The sequence below is a fragment of the Castor canadensis genome, chromosome 9 (assembly GCF_047511655.1).
Source record: "Castor canadensis chromosome 9, mCasCan1.hap1v2, whole genome shotgun sequence".
In the NCBI taxonomy this organism is placed as follows: domain Eukaryota; kingdom Metazoa; phylum Chordata; class Mammalia; order Rodentia; family Castoridae; genus Castor; species Castor canadensis.
In genome coordinates, this window is record NC_133394.1 from 87697141 (window position 1) to 87723533 (window position 26393).

The 26393-nt window shown below is 36.5% G+C and overlaps 1 protein-coding gene across 2 annotated transcripts in view; it reads left to right on the forward strand.

The window, feature by feature from the left end:
- Window positions 1-22502, forward strand: part of Prkg2 (protein kinase cGMP-dependent 2) — a 97286-nt gene extending 74784 nt beyond the window's left edge. For both annotated transcript variants that reach the window (XM_020187948.2, XM_020187949.2), the window contains exons 15-19: window positions 6524-6687; window positions 10072-10194; window positions 11107-11169; window positions 17749-17815; window positions 19564-22502. In XM_020187948.2, the coding sequence (XP_020043537.1) occupies window positions 6524-6687; window positions 10072-10194; window positions 11107-11169; window positions 17749-17815; window positions 19564-19659 (513 nt within the window). In that variant the 3' untranslated portion in view covers window positions 19660-22502. The remainder of the gene's footprint in view (window positions 1-6523; window positions 6688-10071; window positions 10195-11106; window positions 11170-17748; window positions 17816-19563) is intronic.
- The last annotated feature ends 3891 nt before the right edge of the window (window positions 22503-26393 follow it).

Consider the following 26393-nt stretch of genomic DNA (forward strand, 5'->3'; position numbering starts at 1 on the left):
ACAGTTAGCTGATGTCTTAATAAAACTAAACATACACTTACTATATGATCCAGCAATCATGCTCTTCGGTATTTACACAAAGTAGTTGGAAACAAGATCACACAAAAACCTACAAATAAATGTTTATAGATGCTTTATTCATAATTGTTGAATCGTGAGAACAACCAAAATGCCCTTCACTAGGTGAATGGATAAAGTGTGGCACATCCAGACACTGGAATATTTATCATTCTGTGCCAAAAGGAAATGAACTACTGAACCACAAAAACACATGAAGGAAACTTAAATGAATATCACTAAGTGAAAGAAAGTCAATTCAGGAAGACTACCCACTGTATTATTTCAACTATGTGACATTTTGTAAAAGGCAAAACTATTGGTGACAGTAAAAATGATCAGCGGTTGCCAAGGCTTGGGAGGTGGGAGAGGAAAGAGCACAGAATGTTTTTAAGGCAGTAAAAATACTCAGTATGACATATAATGATAAATACATGAAATTATACATTTGTCCAAACCTATGAAATATACAACATCAAGAGTGAACCCTAATGTAAACTATGAACTTGGGGTGATTATGACATATACCACTATGGTGGAGGGTGTTGACAATGGGGAGGCTGGGCATGTGTAGGAATAGGAGGTGTATGGGAAATCACTGTACCAACTGCCTCAATTTCACTGATTGCTCTGCAAATATAAAGTTTGTATTCACTGAATGCTCTAAAATATAGTTAAAATTTAAGAAAATCTGTTAAAATAAGTCACCCATGAAAGATTAAAAAAGCTTTTTTATAATTACCTCAGTAGTTGCAGAGAAAATTTTGATATATTTCTACATTCAGTCATGATAAAATCTCTTGGGAAACTAGAAAGAGAAATCAATCTTATTGATCCGGTGGAAGATACCTCACAAAATGTGGTAAGATATAAATAAACTTAAAATGCATGGTGATAAGTATACAAAAAAACCTACCAGATGGCATGATGAAATCTATAGAAATCCAAAATGAAACAACTATTTTAATTTGATAGAGAATTTATATTATGGTTGGTTGTAAGAGATAAGATTTTTTAATGCATAAACTAAATGTATGTTAAATACCAAACACATAGTTGATAAATAGGAATTCAAATACCATCAAAATGCATGAAAATATAATGTATCTAGGACTAAGTCTAATAAAATATGTAATAGCTTTATTGAGGAACTTATAAAAATTTATAGAAAGATATTCAAAAGCATAAATTAAGAGGTAACATTCTCTCTTCCAGGCACAGATTTGGACAACCTATTTTAGCCCTCGTGACCATGTGGCATAGTTCTAGCTAGTGAAATGTTAGCAAAGTGACCTGTACTACTAACAGACCTGGCCTATAAAAATTTTGTGTAGTGGGTCTCTACAATTTTCCTGGTTTGTTGCCAACAAACATAGCCAAGTTGAAGTTGTCAGAGCCCTGAGATGGAAAGAGCCTGCATCCCAAATCACTGCTTGGAAGAGATCTACTTGCTGCTCAGAAAAACACATTATATGTAGAAGAAGTAAATTAATGTTGAATTTTAAGTGTTTGTACCTTCTTAGATGTATTTATTGCAGTAACTAGCATTATTTATCCTAACTCAAACAGATACCCAACTTTTAAAAATAGGAAGACTCTACATCCTAAAGTTAACAATACTCTGCAGATTGATCTACAATTTTGATATACTTCCATTGGAAGTTCCAGCAGATTTTTATGAATTTTAACAACCTAATTCTACAATTTATGGTTAGATAGAATAACCAAAGACCAAGAATAGCCAAGGCATGAATGAAGATAAACAAGAACAGGGTAGAAGGAAATTGCTTTCTCAGATATGAGAGTTAATTATAATGCTATCTCTTTAACTAATTTCTAGTGGAGGAATTTCAGGTTAAAGTCACAGTGACTTTATACTTACAGATGGCAAATATATAAAATGTTTTTATTACTAAATGATGGTGATGATGTAGGGGGCACTCAGAGCTCTTATACGCTGCTGGTGAAGGAGGCGGTAACATAGAACAGTCCCTTTGGAAAAGAAGTTGGCAATTTCTGGTAAACTTGAACATACCACATCTTTAACCAGGATTTCTACTATTTTACACTTATCTGCTAGATAAAATGGAAAATTATGTTAATAGAAGTGTTTTTATAATAGCACAAAATTATAAATAACAGCAATGTCCTCCAACATCAGAAAGGGTATTGTGATACAGCCATGAAAACAATTGGACTTCAGTGTGGATTGAATTCACAAATATAATTTGGAATGAAAAAAGATATTTTGCTTTTTGATATAAGATTTATCCAAAGATTAAGAAATAAACACTGCATTATATTGGGGAATATTAGGTATGAAATAAAGTTAGAAATGAATGTAAGCAAATGATAAATGTGAATGTCAGGAGGTTGGTGACCACTTGGCAACCAGCAAGAAGACACTTTGGAAGGGCCAGGTGGGCTTCTTTCTCGGTTCTCTTCTAGTTATTTAACTGGTAGAGGTGTTTAATGTGTATTTGTTTGCTAATGCTTTATAATTTGTATCCATCACACACACACACACACGCACATATATAATATTTCCCAATTTAAGAAATAAAAATGATTGTTGACTCTAACCATATTCTGTTGCCAGACTAATTAAGCTGTATAATTAGCTGAACTTATTAAGTGACAGTTTAGCTTTTCCATCATTGTGCTTAGCATGGGATTGTTTCTCTATTCAGTACCACCTACCTCCTTAATTTACCTATAATGAGAAGCTTCCCTTTGAAGTCTAGTCTCATAGGGAAGTCTTTCCTCATATAAACATCCATGTCCTTCCTAGACATCAATCTATCTTATTGAAGCTGATGTTAACTGTTACTGCTTCATTTTTTTCTAAGCATGAGTTGAACATCTGCCGTGTTATAATTATTGTAGGTTACAAAATGAATAGATATAATGTCATATCTCAAGGACCTGTGTTTATTCACACTGCTGGCACCAGGGATGTGATTGTATAACACAAACAGTGTTAGAGAATCTCGTAGGAGAGAGGAACAGGTTCTATAATTCAAGGAAAGCTTTAAGGAGATGGTGGTATGAGTCTCAAAGGATTTTTCAAGTTTGCCTTTGTGCATGCAAATCTTCCTTTCATCTCACCTACCTTCTGTCAAGTACTGTGAGCATTTTAGCTGAATTACCATGTCCCCATAAAGAATGGGGTGTTGTTGTGAAAAGCTCATCGACTCATACATTAGCCTCTCTCTTTTCTCAGCCACTCAGTAGAAACCACCATTGTTGCCTGTTTAGAGGAAGGGTATTAGTATCAGAAGAACATTAAATCAACTTTGGGTGTTGGCAGACCGGATAAACAGATTCCATTTTACCCTTGTCTAGACTTGGGTAAAGAAAATGCCCTAAAAATGCCACATAAATATTTTTTTGGAATGTTGTGTCTCCATGAATCATCTGACTTAATTAGACTGGTCATTTTGTGTCCATTTTTATGTGACTGAGAGAACCAATATCTGACAAATTTACTGACCCAGAGAGAAACTTCTGGGAAAAGGCTCATTCTTACCGGACACCAGCTCCAGCAAGCCACAATGTTAATTTGTCTGTTTCTGAATGATGCGATTATGGCAGCAGATTTGGAAGTATCTTAAAACCATCTAGTTTATTACTGTCTTTGGAGACTTTGTGTTTTTAAGCATCTAGCTTAATGTAAACCATGTTTAATAATGGGAACTTAATTCAAAGGGAAGCCTGTGCATAACTTCTCCAGAGATCCTTTTCAAAAAGCATAATTTTGCTAGTGGAATTTGAGAAAATAAAGTTGGGGGAGCATTTTCTTTCCTTGTGCATGCACCCTTTAAGACATAAATCAGGCTACCTCTTTCTCTTAATCCTGCAGTGACTTCTTAGAAGAAAATTCCAAAGTTCTTTCTGTGGTTTCCAAACCCAGTCCAGAGTTTGTTCTCACTTCCTCCCCTTCTCTTCTTAACACATTATGGGCCAGCCACACTGGCCTTGTTAGGCACTGAACTTACCCTGTATGTTATCATCTCTGGACCTTTGTGCTAGCTATTCCTCCTGGCAGTCATCCCTGCTCAAATACTTACAGAGCTCTCTCTTATTTCACTCAGATTTCCACTCAAACCCACTCAAAGGCTACCTCCTTACAACACTTGGTCATCTTATTTCAAGAACAAGCTATATTTCTCTGTGTTTTTAACCCTGCTGTGTGTTTCTTCATAACTACTTATGTTACCATGAGACATTCTATTGTCATTATATGTTACATTTCTATGCTTGTTATTTTTCTCTTCTGTTCAATGGAAGCTCTATCAGAACTGGGGCTTCATCTGTATCCTGGTGATTGGTTCATGGTGCTGTTCAATAAATATTCATTGAATGAATAAATAAAGGAAATTACCTTTCTATTGCCTACAGGACATGGAGAAAAGAAAATACCAAGGCTTTGTAGTGATACCCATATTCGAATGAGACAGAGGTAGCTTGATTTTTATAGCATATGCACAGAACCTGACATAGAAAATCTGGAGTCTTCTATATTAGGCATACCACTTTCAATAGATCTGACCAAATGGATATGATGAAAGGAAATAAAGTGATATGTTTTCATATATCCTAAAATTTTAATATAATTATTATCATCTCTTTGGGCCAATATGCAAATATTATAAGAGCAAAATCAACAATTCAAATTAAAATATACTACTTTTAGAACTAGAAAAACTCCTAAATAACTAATGAATTTCCATTCATTCTTAAGAGGAAAATTAAATGCAATTAAAAATGAGTTTAGAGCTTGTTATAAACCAACAAAATATAATATTTCCATATATTTGTGAATACAAATACAGTTACAAGCATTGCTTTCTTGTCTCTTAAATTTCAGTCTTTATAAAATTAGCTAGGATTTTCATATTGGCTCTTCCTCTGAGGAATAAGAAGATGGGCTAATCTCAGCTGGTTACAAATTTTAATTTTACAATATCCCTAGTCATCTCTTAGATATAATATTTGTGAGTCATTCTGTGTAGATGAAAGAAAACAGTAAAAGTCTACTTTGAATTTGGTTATTAGGTTCCTGTTTTCCAATAAGAGAATCATGGTCATTATGTGATAAGTATTAAAAATTATCAGTAAAAGGGTAAGTTTTAAACATTAATATTTGGACAAATAAATAGGGGCTAGATTAGCATCAAGAGCATATGTTTAGATGATCATATTTTTTGGGGTAAGAGCTTATTTTGCTGTGTAAGTTAATTTTTTAGCAAAGATTATTGTATTATTAGGATAGTTTATGTGTAATAAAGCTATTAAAATGTACACATTGAAGCCTAGGAACAATTCATGTGCCTGTTTACTTGAGGGAAGTAGAAAGTGGTTTTGTTAAAAAAAAAAAAGTCTGTGTATATTAGAGATGAAAAGTGTGTGCTAAATACCCCCGTGCAAGGAAACCAACTGTTTGTTTTGCAGGGCAAAATTTTAGTCATACACACAGTCTTTCAGTGAGGGTTTGCTGCTGCTCCAGCCTTTCCTGTCTGTTTTGTGCATAGAATTCATTGAGTAGAGGGTTGGAGAAGTGGGAGGGTCAGTTCTGAAAACACAGAGGAGGGTAGCACTGATTCCTTACCCTGGAAGAGTTCCTAATCACCAGTCAGGGACAACCTAAGAAGTAACCTCCTGAACACATCCTCTCTAGCCCTAGTGCCTCAATGTTCTGGAATTATGTGACTTTTGTCTCACTGAGTTTATACTTTGTTCTCTATTGTGTTATATATGACAGAATATCATGTTAACCATGTGTGTAAGTATTTCCAGTATTCTGGTCATCTCATAATCAACTCTGTGGGCCTACCACAAAGTCTGACCTAGAGTGGGTGCTAAACTTATGTTTCAGAATAAATAAGTTCATGCAAGTGCTGTCTATCACCTACCTTGCTGAGGGAGGCACAAGAGTACAGAGCACAGCAGAAATTGGGAAGGGAGGCTGTTGGCTTTGCTTTGGATGCCAAAATGTGTAGGAGGCAGACATTGTGCATAGGGTTTTTAAGAACTGTGTGGAGCTTTAAGCCTCTTTCAGTAAGTAGTTCCTTTCTTAAACTGTTAATTTTGTTACTCTTTTTATTTCCATGGTAGAACTTTAAGTGGATAGGTTCTGTCACGTTCCCTTTCTTTCTGAATACCACCATTAAATTGATCTTTTAAAAAAAATTACTCCTACTTGCAGAGAGCACAACAACAAATTTCAAATTTTAATTGTCTTCTAGGGGTGATGAGTATAGAGGTGTGTGCATGGAGCTCTCTCCCAAGCAACTCGATTCTTCCTGACCCTGCACAGGGCTGCACAAGAGTGTGTGTGTGTGTGTGTGTGTGTGTGTGTGTGTGTTGACAGAAATGGGGGGAGGGTCAAAAAGATTTAGAAAGTCTTAATAGGAGCTTTGTAAGTTATATGATCTCTGAAATTTTCTTCAACATTCTTTTCCAGGTTGACTTTGGATTTGCTAAGAAAATAGGTTCTGGACAGAAAACATGGACATTCTGTGGGACTCCAGAGTATGTCGCTCCTGAGGTCATTCTCAACAAAGGACATGACTTCAGTGTGGACTTTTGGTCTCTGGGAATTCTAGTATATGAGCTTCTAACAGGCAAGTAAGTGTGAGCCTTCAAATTTGTTCAGCCTTTTCTTTAGAGAAGTGCAAAAATAACTCACAAGCAATAAAAATACATTATTCAACAGTTTAACACATTGAGAATTTTATTAAAGTATGTGGCTTTTCCTTCTTTGCATTGTTTCAGCTATGGTGACCTTGCAGGTTTATACCATGAGGAAAAGATTCAGGAATCCAACAGAAAGGAGTAACAAATTGCTATACCTAAAATGGCCGGGTCCATGATTTTTGTAAACAGATGTGAAGATTTTGATAGTCCAGAATAAGGAATGAGAATTTTAGGCTGTTAAGATTTCTTCTTCTTCTTGTACATTAGAAAAGGTATTTTCCTAGTTCAGTCAAATACATTGGTCAATCAAACTAATTTTAGCCTCATTCTCCCATCTTCCCAAGATGTCATTAACCAGAAATGCTAAGAGAAAGCTGCATTGCTGAATTTAAATTTAATCCCCCTGTCAACTCTAAAGGTGCTAATGAGCAGAGACAAGACACAGCATGGGTTTTAGCGGTTAAAATCGAATTGTCATTCCCAAAGAGATTAAAAAACTGTATTAATGAATCCAGGGTTCTAAATATTTAATACACGTGCACATGTGCCTCACTTGCCTACAGGATATAGGCAATATTACCTTACATTTGTAGAACACTTCACAGTTTAAAAAGCACTTATATGGTCATTATATAGTTTAGTTTTCATATATCATGTGGAAGATAAAGCAGAAATTTTTATTATTTTATGATTAAAATTTTTTACGATTATGTGAGGTTTAGAATTTATAGGTTAGAAAACTTGGTAACAAACTAAGTGCCTAAGATTAGTAATTTGATCCCAGGTCTTCTAGCTCTAAAAGTCATAGTGTTTCCTTTACTCTGTGGGCTTTATGATCATCCATATAACTCTTTATAATCAAATACATTCAGTCTTAATTTCAGAGATGATTTGCATATGGAATGGCTTAAGAAATACTGGAATGAGTTCATTGGTGGAGATACAAGTCTCAACACATATTTCACAAAAAGCTTCATAGACTCTTCTTGATTTATAAGGCTTTCACTTTCATTTTCTTTCTTTCTTCTTTTTTTTTTTTTTTGGTGTTCAAGATCAAACCTAGAGCCACACACATATTAGATAAACACTCTATCAGTGAGTTACAACCCAGCCCTTTTTGAACTTTTTATACTACAAATTTAATGTTATATTACCTATGGCTAGATTCTACATCTTCGTCGACATGCATTGAGCAAACAATTATAAAAGATCTTTTTACATTATCTGTAAGCATTTTCAAATATTCATTGCTTATGATTCTGAAGGAAAGAAGAAAAAAAAATTCCAGGTAGTCATTCAGAGAGAAAAGTTGTTTAAGGTTTGGAGCACAGGAATTCTATTTCAAAAATTTGTTTCCTCATCCTAGAAATTTTAGGTGCATTTCTGAGAGATACTGCGTTGTTTCTGGAGGTATTGGCAAATATCAATGTCAGTCTTCATCAGTTTGAATAAATTGTTACAAGGAATAGGGAAATAAAGTGAAGAAATAAGAGAGAGAACACCCAACAACTTGGAATTGCTAACGTGACCTTGAGCTGTCAGAAAGCAGTGGGGAAATTGTTTTTCCAAACATTTTTGGGGTAGGGTAGGAGAAAAGTTAATTTTAAATGCCTTATACTCTGTAGTGTCAGGAGGTAAATGAAAATGAAACAAGAACTAACAAACAAGACAAAAATGGAATAACATAGTTATAAATATGTGTGTGTGCATCAGTTGTGTGTGTTGAAAATATGATACCAATGTTTTTTTATTCCTGCCTCATTTTCTTTCCAAGTGAAACATATATAATTGAAAATTTGGTGTACCACATGTGTTTCAAGGTTACCTGATTCTGAGATTTCTCAGTACTAAAAATTCTCAAGCATGGCTGAGATATAACAGGGTAGTTAAAAATTTCTTTAGTTTTCAAAAATTAAATGGCATAATAGAATAAATAAATGTGCAAGTGTTTTAAAAAGCAAAGTGGGGTATGAAATAAAATGTTATCCAACTTCAGTGGTCAATTCTCAATCTTTGTTTTCTTCCTTAATCTTAACAATACTTTCCTTGAAATTTTCTCTTCACATAGCTTCTAGGACCTCCCTCTTCCTACCTGTCCCAATCTGGGTTCTCTGTTTCCATTAGTAGGTTCTTCTTCCTATAACTCAACACTGGACCACTTCAGCCCTTGGCTGCTTTTCAGTCTACCACTCCCTGAGTGATATCAGCAAGTCCCATGATCATAAATGCCGAGGTCATTCTTCCATCCTTAACTTCTTCCATGAATCCTAGACTTATAAATCCAGCCACCTGCTTAGCATCTCCATGGCAGTGCTCTTTAGTCCGTTCCCCTTGATCTGCTCTGCCCCCTCGCTATGATAGTCAGCTTTCCACAGCTATGACAAAATGTCTGCAATAAACAGCTTATAGAAAGAAACTGGTCCTGTGGCTTTGGATGTGTAGCAGCATAGGGACCTCACAATAGATGCATGTAATAGAGGAGGTCATGATCTAATTACTTTCCACATCCTTCACCTCGAAATACCATTGCATTGGGTTTAGGGTTTTAATATATGAACTTGGAAGTGGGATACAAGTAATCTATCCATTTCATAGTCTAAATAGGTCCAGTGTCTAGTCATGTATCACCACCTTCAACACTACTGTCCTCAGCCAGGCGGTCAGGCCTTTTGCCTACCCCCACATCAGTTTATTCCCAGTTCACTAAAAACAAACTGACTCGGGCTGCTATAAATTAGATCACTGAGTTAGCATACATTCCCAGATCCTCACTGTAGCTCACTAGATCTACAGGATATTGCTGTCATCCCCTACACTTACACTTACTCACTCTACCAGCCACACTGCCCACCTCACAACTCCTTATCACTCGTGCCCACTCCTGACGCATGCTTTTGTACTTCCTGTCTCAGGACACTCTGCCCACAGATAACAGAGTGGCTCATCCACTCCCTCTCTTTACTCCTACCATCACTCCACTGGGAGCTCAGGAGAGAGAATTTTCCTATTTACTATGTCTAAAAAAAAATCACACTTTCTCTCTGTCACTCTCTGCCCTATCACTTCCTTTAGTTTTCTTTTCAGTGATTATCAAATTACCCCTGAGTGTGTCATTATGTGATGTTAGATTAATGAAATTATTTTCTAGTATATTTCAATTTGTTATAAAACAACTAATGAGAGTCGGAGGCGGGGGAGGGAGGAGAGAGAAAAGAGAGAAGGAAGGAAGGAATAGAGGAAGGTAGGAAAAAGGAAGAAAGAAAGGAGTGGCTCAGACTCTGGTCTCAGTGTGCCCTATTTCTTATTTTTCTCTAGCCCACCCTTTTCTGGGATTGACCAAATGATGACCTACAATTTGATTCTCAAAGGAATTGAAAAAATGGATTTTCCCAGAAAGATAACAAGGCGACCTGAGGATCTGATTCGGAGGCTGTGCAGGTGAGAATGACCACTAGAAGCCTGTCCTTTTGGAGAAAGTGTGAAGGCTTTCAGGTTCTGCCTGTATAGTTTTTAAATTAAGTACCCATTTACTTTTTTGTATTTTCTGTATTGCTAAGTTATATTTAAAGAAAGCTATTTTCTGTTTTGCAGTATGTTAGGAGTTTGAATTTACTATCGATCACATACCTTCTTGTAGTTTAAAGAGGTCTCAATTTCTCTTTGAGAATTATCTTTAACTGTTATAAGACAAAAGGAACAAGAAATCTTAGGTTAAAATAAATCAGTCTTTTATAATCTCATTATTTTGAGAGAAAACTGTAAGAGAAGGAGAAATGTTACTGTATGTCCTCTTTCAACCTTCATTTTTTAAAAAAGTATTTCATGGATTCATTTTAAATGATTCCAAATTTCTACTTACTACTGAAAGTCATTTATGAGAAAATTAGAGAGTTCCAGATTTTTATTGTTATACTCCATTTTGCTAGTGCTTTATTTTTCATATATGAACAATTTTTAACGTATTAAAAGTTAGTAAACTTAGAATGTAAATTTAAGCTGTGGTTTGCCAGTAGGAATAAATTCCTGCATGCTTCTAAGAGTTCACCTTGGTGTCGATGCTCGAAAGCTTTCTTGGTTTTCTTAGCAGAGCTGGCAATATAGTACTTATGGAACATTCATTCTTTGCTAACTTAAAGAGCTGATACATATGTGTGTGTATTCCTAACTAACCCAGCTGTGGCTCTTCCAGGGAGGGCCCATGTCTTTTCCATTCCTCGATTCAGATATCTGACCCATAGTAGGAACTGGATAAATGTTGTTGAATTAGTTTAACAAATAAATGTTATATTTGAATTTAAAAGCACTGAAGTATAATTAGTATCAAATGCCTTTTGAAAATGCTCATTTCAGGCAAAATCCAACAGAAAGGCTGGGAAATCTGAAGAACGGAATCAATGACATTAAGAAACACAGGTACATAGTTGTTTGCCCAGAAAAAATATAAAAATTTATAGAACAATATTGTAATCTTAATAGCTTCTCTCAGTAGACCAGAAAGTTCTCTTTATAGACCTTAAATTTACCTGTTTGGTGCTTTGAGTGTTCTTGTGTTTTACCAGATTTAATTACCACAAATAAGTCTCAAAGTGATTTCAATAAACCTAGAATTTCATATCAAGAATGGTTAAAGTTATAAAACAAGCTACAAAATCATAGCTTCAAATGATAGACTCTTAGCTTTCTGTCCCTGCTATCATTATTAGAATTTAAAATTATCAATTTGGATTGTGTAATGAATTAAATTCTAATTTCATCATTGAATTTGTAAGAAAAATTGGATATAATCAATGCTGCCAATATTGATGAAAATGCAGCTAATCCTTATCTCAACCAGCAAAACCCCTTGTTCCTTCCTATTATTGCTTATACTCTCTCTACAACAAAATTAGAGATAAGGGCAAAATAGTTTCTGCTGGGTATTGAGGGGGGGGAGCGGGAGGGGGTGGAGTGGGTGGTAAGGGAGGGGGTGGGGGCAGGGGGGAGAAATGAACCAAGCCTTGTATGCACATATGAATAATAAAAGAAAAATGAAAAAAAAAAAAAAGAAAATGAGGCAGCTAAATCAGTTGTTAAGTACACTGACTTACGAGAACTGTGACTATAATGTTGGAGAAGCAATATACATTTAGCAGAAATCACATGTCAATTTTGAGTTGGTCTTTTCTGGACTGGTGATGAGTGGTAAGATATTGTCAGCCCCCAATCAGTCACACTCTCAGGAGGGCAAACAACTAACCTTCTAGGGTGGACTATACCATTAAGCTATGATATTCAGTGAGTTGAGAGTATTTTCAATTTACAATGAGTTTATCAGTATGTGACTCCATCATACGTCATTTATCTTCTATTACAGTTTAAACTATATATATTGAGAGAGAGAGAGAGAGAGAGAGAGAGGGAGATTTATTTAAAATATAATTTTCCTTTGAAATCTCTAAATACTTTGTGTTTTATCTTTTTTTCGGTAAATTACATTGACTTACACAGAGCCTCCAACAATGAGGTATTCCTATGCAGTAATCTAACGTACCCCATTACAGTTCTATAAATTTCTAAAAATGGCCTTCAGAAACCTTGGTAACTTCCTTAAGACAGCCTCTCTGATTTGATTAAATATGCAAATGTGGCACTTCAAGACTTCAAGGTTTTTGTTTTAAAGTCAGTGTCTGGATTAAATCCTGCAATGTTCAAGATGTTTTCATTTTGGCTGGCAGAGTGGCTCAAGTGGTAGAGTGCCAGCCTAGCAAGTATAAGGTCCTGAATTCAAATCCAGTGCCACCAAAAAAAAATAAACTTTAAAAAAAAGAAAAAATGTTTTCATTTTGCTTAAGAATACCTAAAATAAATTTGAGAATTTAATTATTAAAAACCTTTGAATACACCCATATGTTCACTTTCAGAAATGAAAGCTTCACAATATTTTATTCTTCTGTGAATGTTTCCTTCCTTCCTTCCTTCTTTCCTTCTTTCCTTCCCTCCTTCCTTCCTTCCTTCCTTCCTTCCTTCCTTCCTTCCTTCCTTCCTTCCTCCCTCCTTCCTTCCTTCCTGTCTGTGTATCTGGATGGAACCCAGAGCCTCAAGGTGCTAAGCATTGCCTCTATAACTGAGCTGCACCCCCAGTCCTCTGTGGATATTTTCACTGAAGAATTAGGGGCACATCAACACAGTGTGAAAATAAAGGGAGAGATGTGTGTGCCCAATAGAAACACGATTCATTCCCCGTAACAGTAGCAGCATAGCTTTTAAGTAAATAAATAATAAGTCCCAAGCTGCCAACCCTGCTCTATGTATTCATGAATTTCCTTGAAATAAAGCCATGCATTCAACATTGTAAATGCATGTGGAGCTCTGCCTTCAGAGTGAATTAGGAAGAAAAGGAGGGAGGGAGACACAAGAGGAGACAAGGAGAGATAAGACAGACACATCTGTGAACTTTATAGACATCAAAATGCTTGCAGTTTTTTAATCTTCTTTATCATCCTTTGGATTGCCTTCAATTGTAAAGCTCATTATTTGTCTTAGATTCCAATTTATCTTCTTCTTGAACCTCATGCTGTTACCACAGTTCCTTTTCTCATTATAAAATGACACAGAAACACATCACTCATATTGAGGAAACAAGCTTCTCATCAATTAAAGTAATTCTTGCAAAATGTTGTCCTCCTTCCTCTTGTTAACCAGTTTTTATGTTTTGCTCTGGGGTAGCTGGGAAGCAGAAGAGAAATAGTTGTTAAGGGTTTCCAGCTTTATCTTTTTCTTCTTATTTACCTGAAGCTCATTTAAATATACCTGCCAAATTGTGATTGCATGCACATGCAAATTGATGCTAAAGAATTTTCACCTAAGCAATATAATAAAGAACTTTGAATTTCCTTCCCTGTAGGGATTAATCTGCCTATTCTCGATGGGCAGAATTGCCTTTGCTGTGTGTGGCTGTAGAGTAAAATGCACCCCACACAGGATAGAGCTGACTAGTAATATATGCACATTTACACAGTGCTTTCTGCACTCAAACACAGGATATTATTCTATTTTTCTATTTTCATCGTTCTTTTTAAGCTATAAAGCTGGGGAAGGGACCTCCAAAAAATAGATCTCTGCTCATCAATTCAAGTAAACATGTTTTTAAGTCTTCCACATGTCTCCAAAGTTTATAGCTTTGCCACCTAGAATTTAAAAGAAAAATTATTCTTAAAGTATAATGATATTTTCCCACACGTCTCTAAAACAAAACTTCATTTTTTTCATAAAGAACAATTCACTTTAGCTTTGTATTTAAGAACACTAGTGTTAAATATGGTATACTTTTATGTAGATTTGTCCATTCTGTGTTAAATTAACTTTCCTAAAAAATAATCAGACAGCTCTTCTCCCCCTATGAGCTGACGTGTAAACTAGGCACCAATAATGTCTCCCAACACCTATTTTAAAAGAAGTCTAATGGACTTGGGTACAATTAAACTTTCCTGATAGGACTAGGAATAATTTGTTTCGATTATTTTCACATTACCTTTACTTTTAAGAATAGCTTCTACAAATCTTCTAAAAAACAGAGAAGCAATTTATGTACTCTTGGTCCTAATATTTCTTTGCTGAACATTTTTTACACACAGTACATGTGGCACTTGAATTACTTAAAATGTGGTTCGGGTCAAAAGGCCAGGTATGAAGTGAATGGCAAATTGTAGCAAACAGTCTATAAGAAATTCACAAGCTCTCTGATTCAGTAGAATAGCAGTAATGACTTTTAATATCTGTGGAGTACATTCTGGGTAGAAAGCATTGTAAAATATGTTTAAAGGAATTGTTGCCATACTTGATGGCAAAAGTAAAGTCCACAAAACTGTGTACCTAAAAATCCCTGAAAAAAAGCATAAGTCTGTGTCAAAAGATAATGGGTAGATCAAGGCAAAAACCTCTGTGGTTTCCCAGCAAGGGCAGAATTGGGTCATAAAATGGCTGGGGTTGTTGCCTGACTCTTTGACTAGAGTTCCAGAAGCTTCTACCAAAATGGCATCTGAAATGGAATGTACTAGAACCTGCCCTCTCTGTATTTAGTTCCTTTTCATATTGCTAAACTTAGACTGTGATGAGGAAATCTAGTCAAAGACTGAACCAAAATCCTCTCTGGGGTAGGAAAGGCTAAAAATGGTGGAATAGCATAACTTTGGTATGGCTGACAGAAGAATGTGACAGCCTCATTAAGGACTCCTACCTCAGTCTCACCCTCTCCCCCCGACACTGCCCACCTGCCCCTGAAGTTGTTCCCTAAGAGAGCCAGAATTATCTTTTGAAAGATGGATTGAGTCATTTCCTTAGAACTTTGCAATGCCTTACCATCACACCAAAAAAAGTCTTCTTCCAATCTGTGCCCCAAAACAACCTATCCTGATCTGAGCTCTGGCTCTTTCTTAGATATCATTTTGCTCCTGTTTTGGGTTTTTCTTTTTTCCTCTTATCACATTTTAGCTCATTCCTGCCAATTTCTTTTGTCCCCCCCATAGATCTGCATATGGCTTCATCCTTCTCTTTGTTTGCCTTAATTCAAATATCACTCCTTTAAATACCACCCCAGCTAAAAGCTTATTCCTGTTCCAGCCATCATCTCCACTTGATTCTCTCTTGTCTTCCTAATACTTTTTAGGATCTAAAATTAGTTTAAGTATTTGTATTATTTACTTGATTGTTTTCATCTGTCATCTCCTACCAAAATTTAAAAAATCTTTAAGGTTTTTGCCTTTTTTTGATGTCAGTTAACCAATTTATCTTTCAGTAAATATTTGTTGGCTGGCTCAGCTGACCTCAGTGTCTCAACAGAAAACAAGACTGGTAGAAATAGGATAGCATTATTCCATGTTATTTATAAGATCCTGAAAGATAAAGCAGATTGTGCTCAAGAAAAGTGAGTCCTCCAGATTTCTGATGTTACATTCTAGTTCACTAAGACTGATCTAAATGCTAAAGATCAGAGCAGCCCTTTAGATTAATGGTAAGGAAGTAATAAATGAAAGAGCTTCATCTTGTCATATTAGTTCCATATTTTCACAGATCTCTATAAAATTCTTTCTTGTCTTAGAACTTCCTATATCCATATCACCAGGAGCATCACCACCATGATAATCTGATGTTATAAGACACAACAGTGGCAGCTCCTGGGCAAGGGTATTCTTTTGCAGATTTGTTCAGTCATTCAACAAATACTTATTGAGCCCCTATTCTGTGTTAAGCACTGTTCCAAGTGTTAGGGGCACAAAAAGAAAAGAAACTGGTAGAACTCTCAGTCCTCACAGAGCTTATATTCTACTGGAAGAGATAAAACAAGGTAAGTCAAATAGTTCATCAGGTAGCAGTAAGTATTAAAGAAGAAAAACAAAGCAGAGAAGGAAGGTAAGAAGTAAGTGAGGGGAACAGGTGAGAGAGGTTGCAGTATTACACTAGAGGGCCAAAAAAGGCCCCCACTAAGAAGATGACCTTTGGGAAAAGACCTGGAAATATTAAGGGAATGGAGCATGTGGAACTCTGGAGAAAGAACAATACAACATGAGTGCAGAGGCCTTACAATGGGAGAGTCCCTAGCTTGTCAAGAGATAAGCAAGGGAGAGACAAAGAGAAAAGTAGGGCAATGTAACATACTGGAAAGATGGTGGTGGAGCAGGTCATTTTGGAAGGCCTTGGAGGCTACAGGAAAGATGTGGTAAAAACTGCCTTTTGCCCTGTGAGAGGGAAAACACTGGGAAATTTTGAACAAAGGCATGCTATGACCTGATCTATGCTAAAGGATCAACTCTTGCTGCTGGGTTGTTTCCCAGGGACAAAAACAGAGCTTCTCCCATTCTGGTAGAGTGAAAATTTTGAGGATTGGTCAGATTTTAAGTACAGAGATATTTGAAGGTAGGTCCAGGGACTGACAGTGGAAGACCACAGAGAGCACTCAGAAGATAGAATCTTCTATCTATCTATCTTTGTTCACTTGGCTTCACTTCATTTCAGGAACTGAGAATGGTGCTACTCAGAGTAAGATGAAAACTGAGAATTGAGGTGATTAAAGGAATGGAGAAAACAAAACCTGGCTGTAGTGTGGCCAGGAGAAAATGCATGGAGTGATTAAGTAACTCTTTCAAGATTTTTCAAGGATTAAATAACTCTTTTCAAGGAGAGAAATGGATTGAAAATTGGATGGGATCTCAGGTCAAATGGTGGTGTTTATTGTGATAAGAAATGAAGTGGTTTTTTTTTTTTTGTGGTACTGGGGCTTGAAATCAGGGCATACACCTTAAGCCACTCTGTCAGCCCTTTTTTTTTTTTTTTTTTTGAGATAGGGTCTTCTCGAACTATTTGCCCGGGGTAGCTTTGAACCACTATCCTCCTGATCTCTGCCTCCTGAGTATCTAGGATTACAGGCGTGAGCCACTGGTGCCCAGCAAATGAAGTGTTTCTATATTGATGGTAATGATCTAGCAGGGAAAACTGATGATTCAGGAAAGAGAAGAATTGCAGGACTGTGGGTTTGAATAGAAAAAGGTGATAGAACCAAGTATACAGAAGAGGAACTGACCTTAGCTAGAAGCAAAGGCAGTTATTTCATGGTACAAGAGAGAAGGCAACAGAGATTGGCTAATATGCAGATACACTGGTGGGAGATTGTAAATTTTTTCTTTTTTTTTTTGCTTTAGTTTTCTCAGTGAAATGAGCAAAGACACTACGGGGCTAGGAAGGAGGTTCTGCAAGTATGGAGACAGAGGACGAAATATGAATTGTAAACTTAAGGGAGTGATAGGGAAAACCAGAATGATTGCTACGCATCATTAGTGCTCACTTGAGGCAAGAGGGCATGGACTTAGCATTAAATCAGACAGTCACTGTGGTCACCTGTTCACTGCTGGCAACTTGCAGCTGCAGAGTTGGAGGCAGGGAGTAGGCAATGGATTGTCAGATACCTTGACATGATTCTGAATTAGGCAAGTAATATTCCTTTTTAATTTTATTTCTCAGGTGGTTAAATGGTTTTAATTGGGAGGGGCTAAAAGCACGGAACCTTCCATCCCCTTTACGAAGAGAGGTATGCTATTTACTATATTGTTTTTATTTTTCTAGGAATTTTATTTCCAAACAGATTATTTATTTATTTATTTATGGACTGGACTTTGCACTTGCAAAGCAGGTGCTCTATACTCAAGCCACACCTCCAGTACATTTTGCTCTGGTTATCATGGGGGGTCTCACAAACTATTTGCCAGGATTGGCCTTGAACCAACAATCCTCTGATCTCATCCTCCCAAGTAGCTAAGATTACAGGTATGAGGCATGAGCCACCAGTGCCTGGCTGCAAACAGATTTTGAGAGAAAGAGGGAGAGTGTATATGTATGTGTGTATTTGTACCTGTGTGTGTATGTCTGTGTGCAAAGAGATTTTATGTGGTTTCTTTAGAGAAGAAGGTTTTTTTTTAATTAAGTGAAAATTTTCTAGTAATTGTGAATATAGGCACTAAATAATGTTACTTATTTGATAGGTATGAGGTCACCTCTCAGGAGATAATTAAGTGTCAATGCCACCTAAGTTCCAAGGTAGTCAGTGTTGGCCAAACTGATAATTATCTTATTTAATAATTACATTTAAAAAAGATGGAACATATTTATGTTATCTGACACTGTATGCTATTAAAAATGTAATTATTACAATTTAGAAGAAACATTTGTGTTATCACAGAAATTGAAAAAAAATTAAACTAAAATATAAGGCACTTAAAGAATGATCCAATAAGATTGTCAAGCACAAAATGGTTTAACATTAAGATGAATTTTATAGGCCAAACAGAATGGGAATAGAAGAGAAAGGAAGTGATATGATATTTCTGTTTTTTAAATGGCTGAGAGATGTCAAACCTCCATGGTATTTAGATCAAAGTAGGTATATTTAAAAGAATGAAATGACAGTAATGTTATATTTTATAATGTCAATGTTTACATCATCCTAGAAATTGCATTCTTCACAACTATTTAAAGTCTTATGAAAAATTCAGATGTCAATCTAAAAGTGTGTATTTGGACACATAGATCTCCACAGTTCCTTCAACACTAGCAAAAGTTGATAGAGTGTTGGCTTTGATTATTCCCACGTCATCCCCGCCCCCCCATGTTAGTGGATCTTCTACTTTCTCTACAGCTGTGTTGTCCAATAAGATAACCACTGGTTACATGCTGTGACCAAGTCACGTGAATTCCTGAACAGTTTTTCCCCAAACCCCAACACATTGTGATCTCTCACACATAGTATCTTTAATGATTTTCACCTGGTTATGTAATTAGCTACTATGTAATTTTGTTGGAAAGTAGGGAATTAGAAATATGATTTGCAAAATAATTTAATACCAAAGTCATCCCATTCTTTCAACAGAGTCACTAATATTTTGAATTGTCCCCTTCACTTGACATTCTGGAAAATTTATAGGGATGAATTTGCCATATAAAATTCAGTATCAGTGAGAAACATTTATAAAATGTAGGAAGGGGTAGATCGTTTGATTTTTTAATATTTGTTTTAAAAACATTTTCAATCTGATAAAAATAGATATTATTTCTGTCACATTTTCTTTAGAAAATAATTCCTCATGCCATGTAGTTCCTAATGACCAAATTACCTGGTTCTAATGACACTGTGACTCAATAATGATAATTGGCCATTCTATCCTTATATGTAATTTACTTGTACATTTGCAGTATAAAGTTTACTGTTCAAATAGAAAAAGCATTACCTACTCGTAATGGCATGCGTTATCCTCACCTTTGTTTTAATCCTCTCTATATTAGCTCAGTGGACCCATAGATCACAGCTACTTTGACAAGTATCCTCCTGAAAAGGGAGTGCCTCCAGATGAGCTATCAGGCTGGGATAAAGACTTCTGACAGAAGAAAAGATGGCTATTACCTACATACTGCAGAAGAGGATGATAAAGAACAATAATCCAACACTGATTATTTCTCTCTTCAAAGTATTGTTAAGATCTTTTAGAAGACCATTAGGGAAAAGAAATCCCTGCAGAGGAGGTGAAGGAGAGTGGTGTGGATGGATTCTGAATGATGATGTCTCATTTAGATATTGTGAATTATTCATGTACCCCATTTCTGTGCTTGTCCCAAATGTTAAAGGTTCTCCTCTTCCCTTTCTGCAATTAGAACCATTTTGGTTGAAGTGGCATAGTTTTCTTTGAAATATATTGCTCTTTCCCAATCACACTCTTTTCTTTGACTGCTAATAAGGTTTAACAAGGATCATTCACTTAAGCAACTAAGTCATGCAGATAGAAGGAAGAATGTGAGTAAATTTTGGAAGATTTCCTAAGCACCCAACAACTCTATTACGACACCTTAAAGTGGTGGTTTGCAGACTAGAATTTCATCTCCTTTTGACCTAAAAATATGATAAAATGTCTGAGGAAAGAGAAAATTAAATATTAAAGAGTGAGACCTCTTCCTAAAGTAAGTGAATCAATTAAGCCAACCAGGTAATTATAACCTATTGGAAAATATAAGAAAAAAATAATTTTTTCTTTCTCCTATCACCAACTGTGATACCTCTGAAAAATTTCAAAACCTTTATTAAAAGTAGTTAAATAAATGATAGGCCTTTGGAAAGATTTTTGCCTTATGTAGTAAAATTTTTTCACAACCAAAGTAGAAGATATGCTGGAACAAAATAATGGAGGCTTTTCCTTCCCATTAAAGACAAAGGAGAATACATTCTTTTAAAACATTTTATTAGCATATATTAGTTCTGCACTGTGACATTTCCTTATATGTTTATAGTGTACCTTGATTTAGATTCACCCCACTCCATCAAGGAAGAATAAATTCTAATAGGTAAAGTTGCTAACTCTTTGAAAGTCTCAGATCATTTGGCCAGTTCTGTTATTGTTGCAAATAACAAACCAAAAAAGTATAGAATGACGACCATTGATTTTTAAGGTGAAGCCCATTGGCAAATGTTGATGCACTGTAATTACTACTCTTTAAAAGACATTTGAGTCATGCATAGAATCTTAGCAATAAAAAGAACACCCAGCATCATGCCTCTTCCTATCTCCTCCTGGAAATCTTTCAAATAATGAAGAGGATACTTTCAATAGTTGGACACCAGTACCTAAGAACTGGTAGTAAATGTTTATGTGTTGACCACAATCACTCGCTTTCTCTCCTCCCAAAATGGATGAGAAGCAGAGCTGTCTCTATCTTTTTAATCTGGCAGAGTGAAAACAACATCTGAATTCCTGCATTATTCAAGCTCCTGTTATATTTTTAATATGATAATCTGTGTGCAAAGCCACCTGCACCCATTCCACGTACATATTTGTATCATTCATAGAGAGTCAGTTATATGCTTCCTGAAGACAAGACAGGTGAGGCCCAACCCAAGAAAGTGCATCCCTAGCAAATTGCATTTGCCATTTAGAGTCCTTTTGCTGAACCAAAGAGTTTTTGTTTCTTGGAGTAGTATTTTTAATGATTATGTATTGTACATAGAAAAACCATTTTTAATAGAATGGACATAACCTGCTTAAAAATTTCTAAACTTTTAAAAATATTTTTATTTGCATTTGATTTGTATGTACTATATGTTTTTCCATGTATATATTTTTAAATTACCAATATATACAGGTAGAAAATTTATGTATTGGATGAATATTAGAACTCTATAGTTATAATAGCAATGGTGTTCTTAAAGGAGATCAATAGTTGTAATTTTAAAAGCCCTACATATATAGAGATAAAAACCAACTTAAAATATGACAGGTGCCATATCATAAGTATTGACTATTATCATAAGTAATTTCCACCTGTTACTTTATTATATTTCCTTCAGAGTATTTTATAAAGATATGAGAGATTGAAATATCATAGAATTTCACCTCCATTCTTTCTTAGCTAAGTGACCTTGGGAAAATGATTTACTTTTTTGAGTACTTATTTTTTTAACTTGTAGAAAAATAGGCACAGCAAAGTGATACCTACTTTAGAAGATTGTTTTGGGGACTAAATAAGATGTATAGATAGTCCTTTCCCTGGTATCTGTGAAATAATCAATGCTTCATAGATGTGAGCTACTGTTACTATATCTATTAAAAATTAAAGGGGCCTTAATAACCATTCAGTCCCGAACCTTATGTACAATAGCATCTGTATGCAGAATTGTACCAATTAATTAAATCCAGTATTTGTCCTTTGTTTCTCTTTGCAATCATTAGGTAAAAATGGTTGACCAAATTCTAGTATATAGAAGGATTGATCCTTACCAAAACTAAGGGCTTTATTAAAGTGACTTAAATTTTAATTTTTGTGAATTAAAGACACACACACATATGAAACACAGACATCCTATCATATTCCTAATCCTTAAATCATGTATAATTTCCCTTTTCTAAGTGATAGGTTAATTTTTGCTCTTGAGACTTTCCATGTCAGGCCAAATTTTCATAGTTGTAGTTTCTTAATCTTTCCCTAAATATTAAAATATATGGGGAAGAGAACGTAGCATTGAAAACAAGAGGTTTATAATAATAATAATAAAAGACATGGATTTGAAGTCCAGCTCTGCTCAGATTTTCATGACTTCAAAGAATAAATCACATATTTTTTTAGATGTAATTTGGAAATATATGTTTGAAGTTTTGAAACATTGGACTAGAATATTACAAATAGTTCACTGATAATCATTTGAAATAAAAATATAGATATATTTCTTTTAAAAATAATCATAAGTCCTTGTTCTTTACTGTCAGGCATCATGCAAGGAGCACTTCAAATATTTTCCTATGTACTCAAGATTCTAAAGTAATTACAATCACACTGACTGTTGACTGCCCCAAAAGCTACAAACTTGACTCAAAATGTATTTCATTCACAATTTAGTTGTCTGTCTTAGTCTCAGTTGGAATAACTGTATAATAAATTACCCCAAAACTTAGTCACTGAGAATAACCATTTTTTATTCTCCTAGATTCTGTGGGTCAGGAATTTAGACAACACATGTCTAGGACAATTTGTCCCTCCACTACAATATCTGGGGCATCAGATGGAAAGGCATAAAGACTGGAGGTGACTCAGTGGCAGCTAAAATGACCTGAAGACTGTTCACTTAGATATTTGGTGCCTGAGCTGGGACTACTCAAAGACTAGGACTGTAGATCAAGTTGCCTGTACATGTCCTTGCCAACATTTGGCACCATGAAACTAGTCAGCAGCATGGGGCATAAAGAGTGAATAATCTAGCCAGTGAGGCAGAGGCGCACTGTCCTATATGAATTAGCCTTAGCAGTCACATAGCACTGTATTTCCCATATTCTATTGGTGGAAACATAAGCCCACCCAGATGAGAGAAGGAAATGTAGATAGGACTTCTTAAAGAAGAGTTTCAAAAAATTTGCAAGCAAGTTTTTAACCTGCAATAATCCACTTTTCGGGCAAATATTACTTCCATTACTCCTACATGCAAAACGAATTCATTCCTTTTCAAGAACCTCACTAAAAATGTTATCATGTTTAGACTCAGATCCAGGATCTTGCCACTTAAATCCAATTCAGGTGTGAATGATGCTCCTTTGGTGTGATTCCTTAAATATATTCTTTTAGTTTTGAAAGTGCATGAAATGAGTAAATAAATCATCTGCCCCAACACACACAATACTGAATGGTAAAATGAGTAAAAGATAACCACAACAGATATTTGCAATAGGAGAAGGGAAAAGTGAGAGGCACAAAGCAACTACTAGTCGTAAGTAATTCTGAAATTTGGCCTGACACATTTTCCCATTCCCATTCTCTGCTTACTGCTCAGTTCTCCCTGTGAATTGTTCTTCATAGTTATTTCCCATCTATGAATTCATAATCCACTCTATTAAGCATAAGCCATAGTCCAAAACCTGTGATGATATGAGAAAATTCTCAGGTAGGGTAAGATGGAGGAGGAGTAGAAATTTTTTCTGTTGGATTCCATGAATGAAAAGAGTCTGTGTAACAAAGGAGACTATATTCAGAAGAGCAGAAGAGAAGAACAGCATTAAGAACAAGGTAAGAGGGACAAGACAACGGAAAAATATGGTGAAACAGAAAAGTGACAGAGTAAGAAAAAGTTTGCAACTCCAGCCCTGGCTTCCTGAGGGGGGAGGGGAAGCCAAACCATTCACTATCAGGTAAGCCAGATGGTATCCACAGATCTACTGTGGGACAAAACCCACACCTCCTGCCAACCTTAAACCCCAGCATGGGGATTTGACAGGACAGTGCCTTCCCCATTGTGACAGGCTGACATCAGATATCACAACCTTTCATTCCCCATACCTTGGAGAGGTATTGCAAGGCACCATCTTAAGAGAGAACCTTCTGTTCACAAATGAGATATTTGGGTGCAGTGATTCTTGTAAACATGGCACAATTGCAGCTCAGTGTGTCTTGAGACAGCTGGCCACAGTGTGTGAGAGGGAGATAGCCACAAGAAGCTCCTGTAGAGGTAGAAGCTTTGACTAGGGCAAGCTGAGAAGTTAGTAGGAACTTTGGTAGAGAAAATGTCCCTACCTGGAGAGAGCAGCTCCATTGAACAAGGAAAATTTCACAAAGGATGTAGCCTCTGCTGGCAAATTGCTCAGGTTAGAGAAGCTGCCTACAAACAGCCTGCAGACAGGCAAGCTTTAAGACTGAGCCACCTGGTAGACTTGAAAACTTGCAACTCAGGGAGTTCTGGGACCCCTGCCCAGAGTCTAGGTGAGAGACTGCCACCAGAGCCAGGCATGGAGAGGGAGAGGTTTTGACTGGGGTGAACTGAGGGCTTCCAGCAGGAGCTCATGTAGCAGCTTAGGGGTCAGTGACTCCACCCTGCCCAGTGAGAGCAGTTCCAATGCCCAGGACAATCTCAGGAAGAAGGCATCTGGCCTATGCTGGCAGAGAGCTCAAGTAACAAGAACTTCCCACAAGCTACCTGCAACTAACCAGGCTTTTTGACTTAGCCAGCTGGGGGTCCTGGAAAATCAAGGAACAATCACAACTCAGAAATTTCCAGAACATTTAGTCACAGAGCTGGGAGGGAGACAGCCTTAGCAGTGGTCATGGAGCAGGAGGGGCTTTGACACAGGTGAGCTGAGAAATTAAAGCAGCACCAGGAGCTCAGGAAGTAAAGGGCCTGGTAACTGGTGACCCCACCCTCCCTGGCTAGAGGAAGCCCTAGTACCTGGAGTACTTAGGGACCACTGCAGAAATAGGATCAAGTCTGTGGTTGGCAGTGTTAGTTAGCATTCACAACCTATCTGGTGGCTTTGGGGGCTTGCTAACAAGTGAGACAAAGAGCTCTGAGCACAGGATCTGGGTGGGGGTAAAGGGGAGATCACATAATATTCCTTAATCTCATCTCTTCCAGGTGAATTGCTGGGTAGGGTCTGAAAGAATTGGGACCCGCAGGCAAAGCATCTGAGTCTCTCAGTTCTCCATCACTGGTGTAGAGTTCAGTGCACTATTTGTTCCCCACAGAATCAAGCATATTTGGGGCATACCCTGAGGGTGGCACATGTATTGCCCAAGTGAGCACAAATGAAGGCACCTGTGTATCAATTGGGAACTTGCCTGCTCAGAGACTAAAAAAGAGCCATGCAGGCAGCAGTGGCTTCCAGTACACAAAAGTAAACTTCTAAAGTTGAAGTGAGGCAGATTAGAAATAGGGGAAGTTACTGGGACTCCAGCAGGCATTATATAACTTAGCCTATGACATTTCACACTCTTTCTGGGTCTCCTTTCAATTGAAAATCCTCTGCTAGCCAGAGCTTGGCAGAAAAATCTATGGAAAATTCCACCCATGTGAAGTTGGTATACCTAAGAATTAGCATAAATGTATGCAGAGTGAAGACTAATCTATCGGGCTAGCCCAGGGACCATCGAAACCCCTTCCTGCTCATTAGTTACTGGTAATCAGGGACTGCCCAGATCTTCCCTATCCATAGGTTCTTGGCAGTTTAAAATACCTTGAAACAGAGTCTACTCTTTTTCCTCATCCCTGCTCTTCTCCACCCAGCAGAGACCACACAGTCCTTGTGATCCCCAACCCTCACCTATAATAAACTTCATTAATTCACTTACATCCATGTGTCCTGCCTGGATTCTTCCACACAGGACATAAGAATCTAGGAGTCTTTTGATCAAAGTTTCCAAAATCTACAACAGAAACAGTATAGAAATGGACAACTAACCCTTGACCAGCCCTGCCCTCGATCCACATATAACACCAATCTGTACACAATGAAAGATGAGAGACTCTAGATACTTCTATCATACTATCTGAGTAGTATGGAGATCACACTGCTGGGGTTCCAGGTCTTTTATTTTGGTCATGAGAGCCTGACCATTGGTAATTAAAACTTCCAACCAACAAATTTGGCTTCAGATGTGTGAATAGCAATGCAGAAACACAGGACATATGTTAGAAGGCCACATGACACTTCCAAAGGTCAACAAACTCACAGTAACAGATACTGTTACAGAAGAGGAAGAAAACCCAAAGAACTCAAAAGCATGATTATAAGAATGATCAATGAAATGAAAGAGGACATGTATAAAAAGGTGACTGAATTCAAAGAATTCAAAGAAGATACAAATAAACAAAA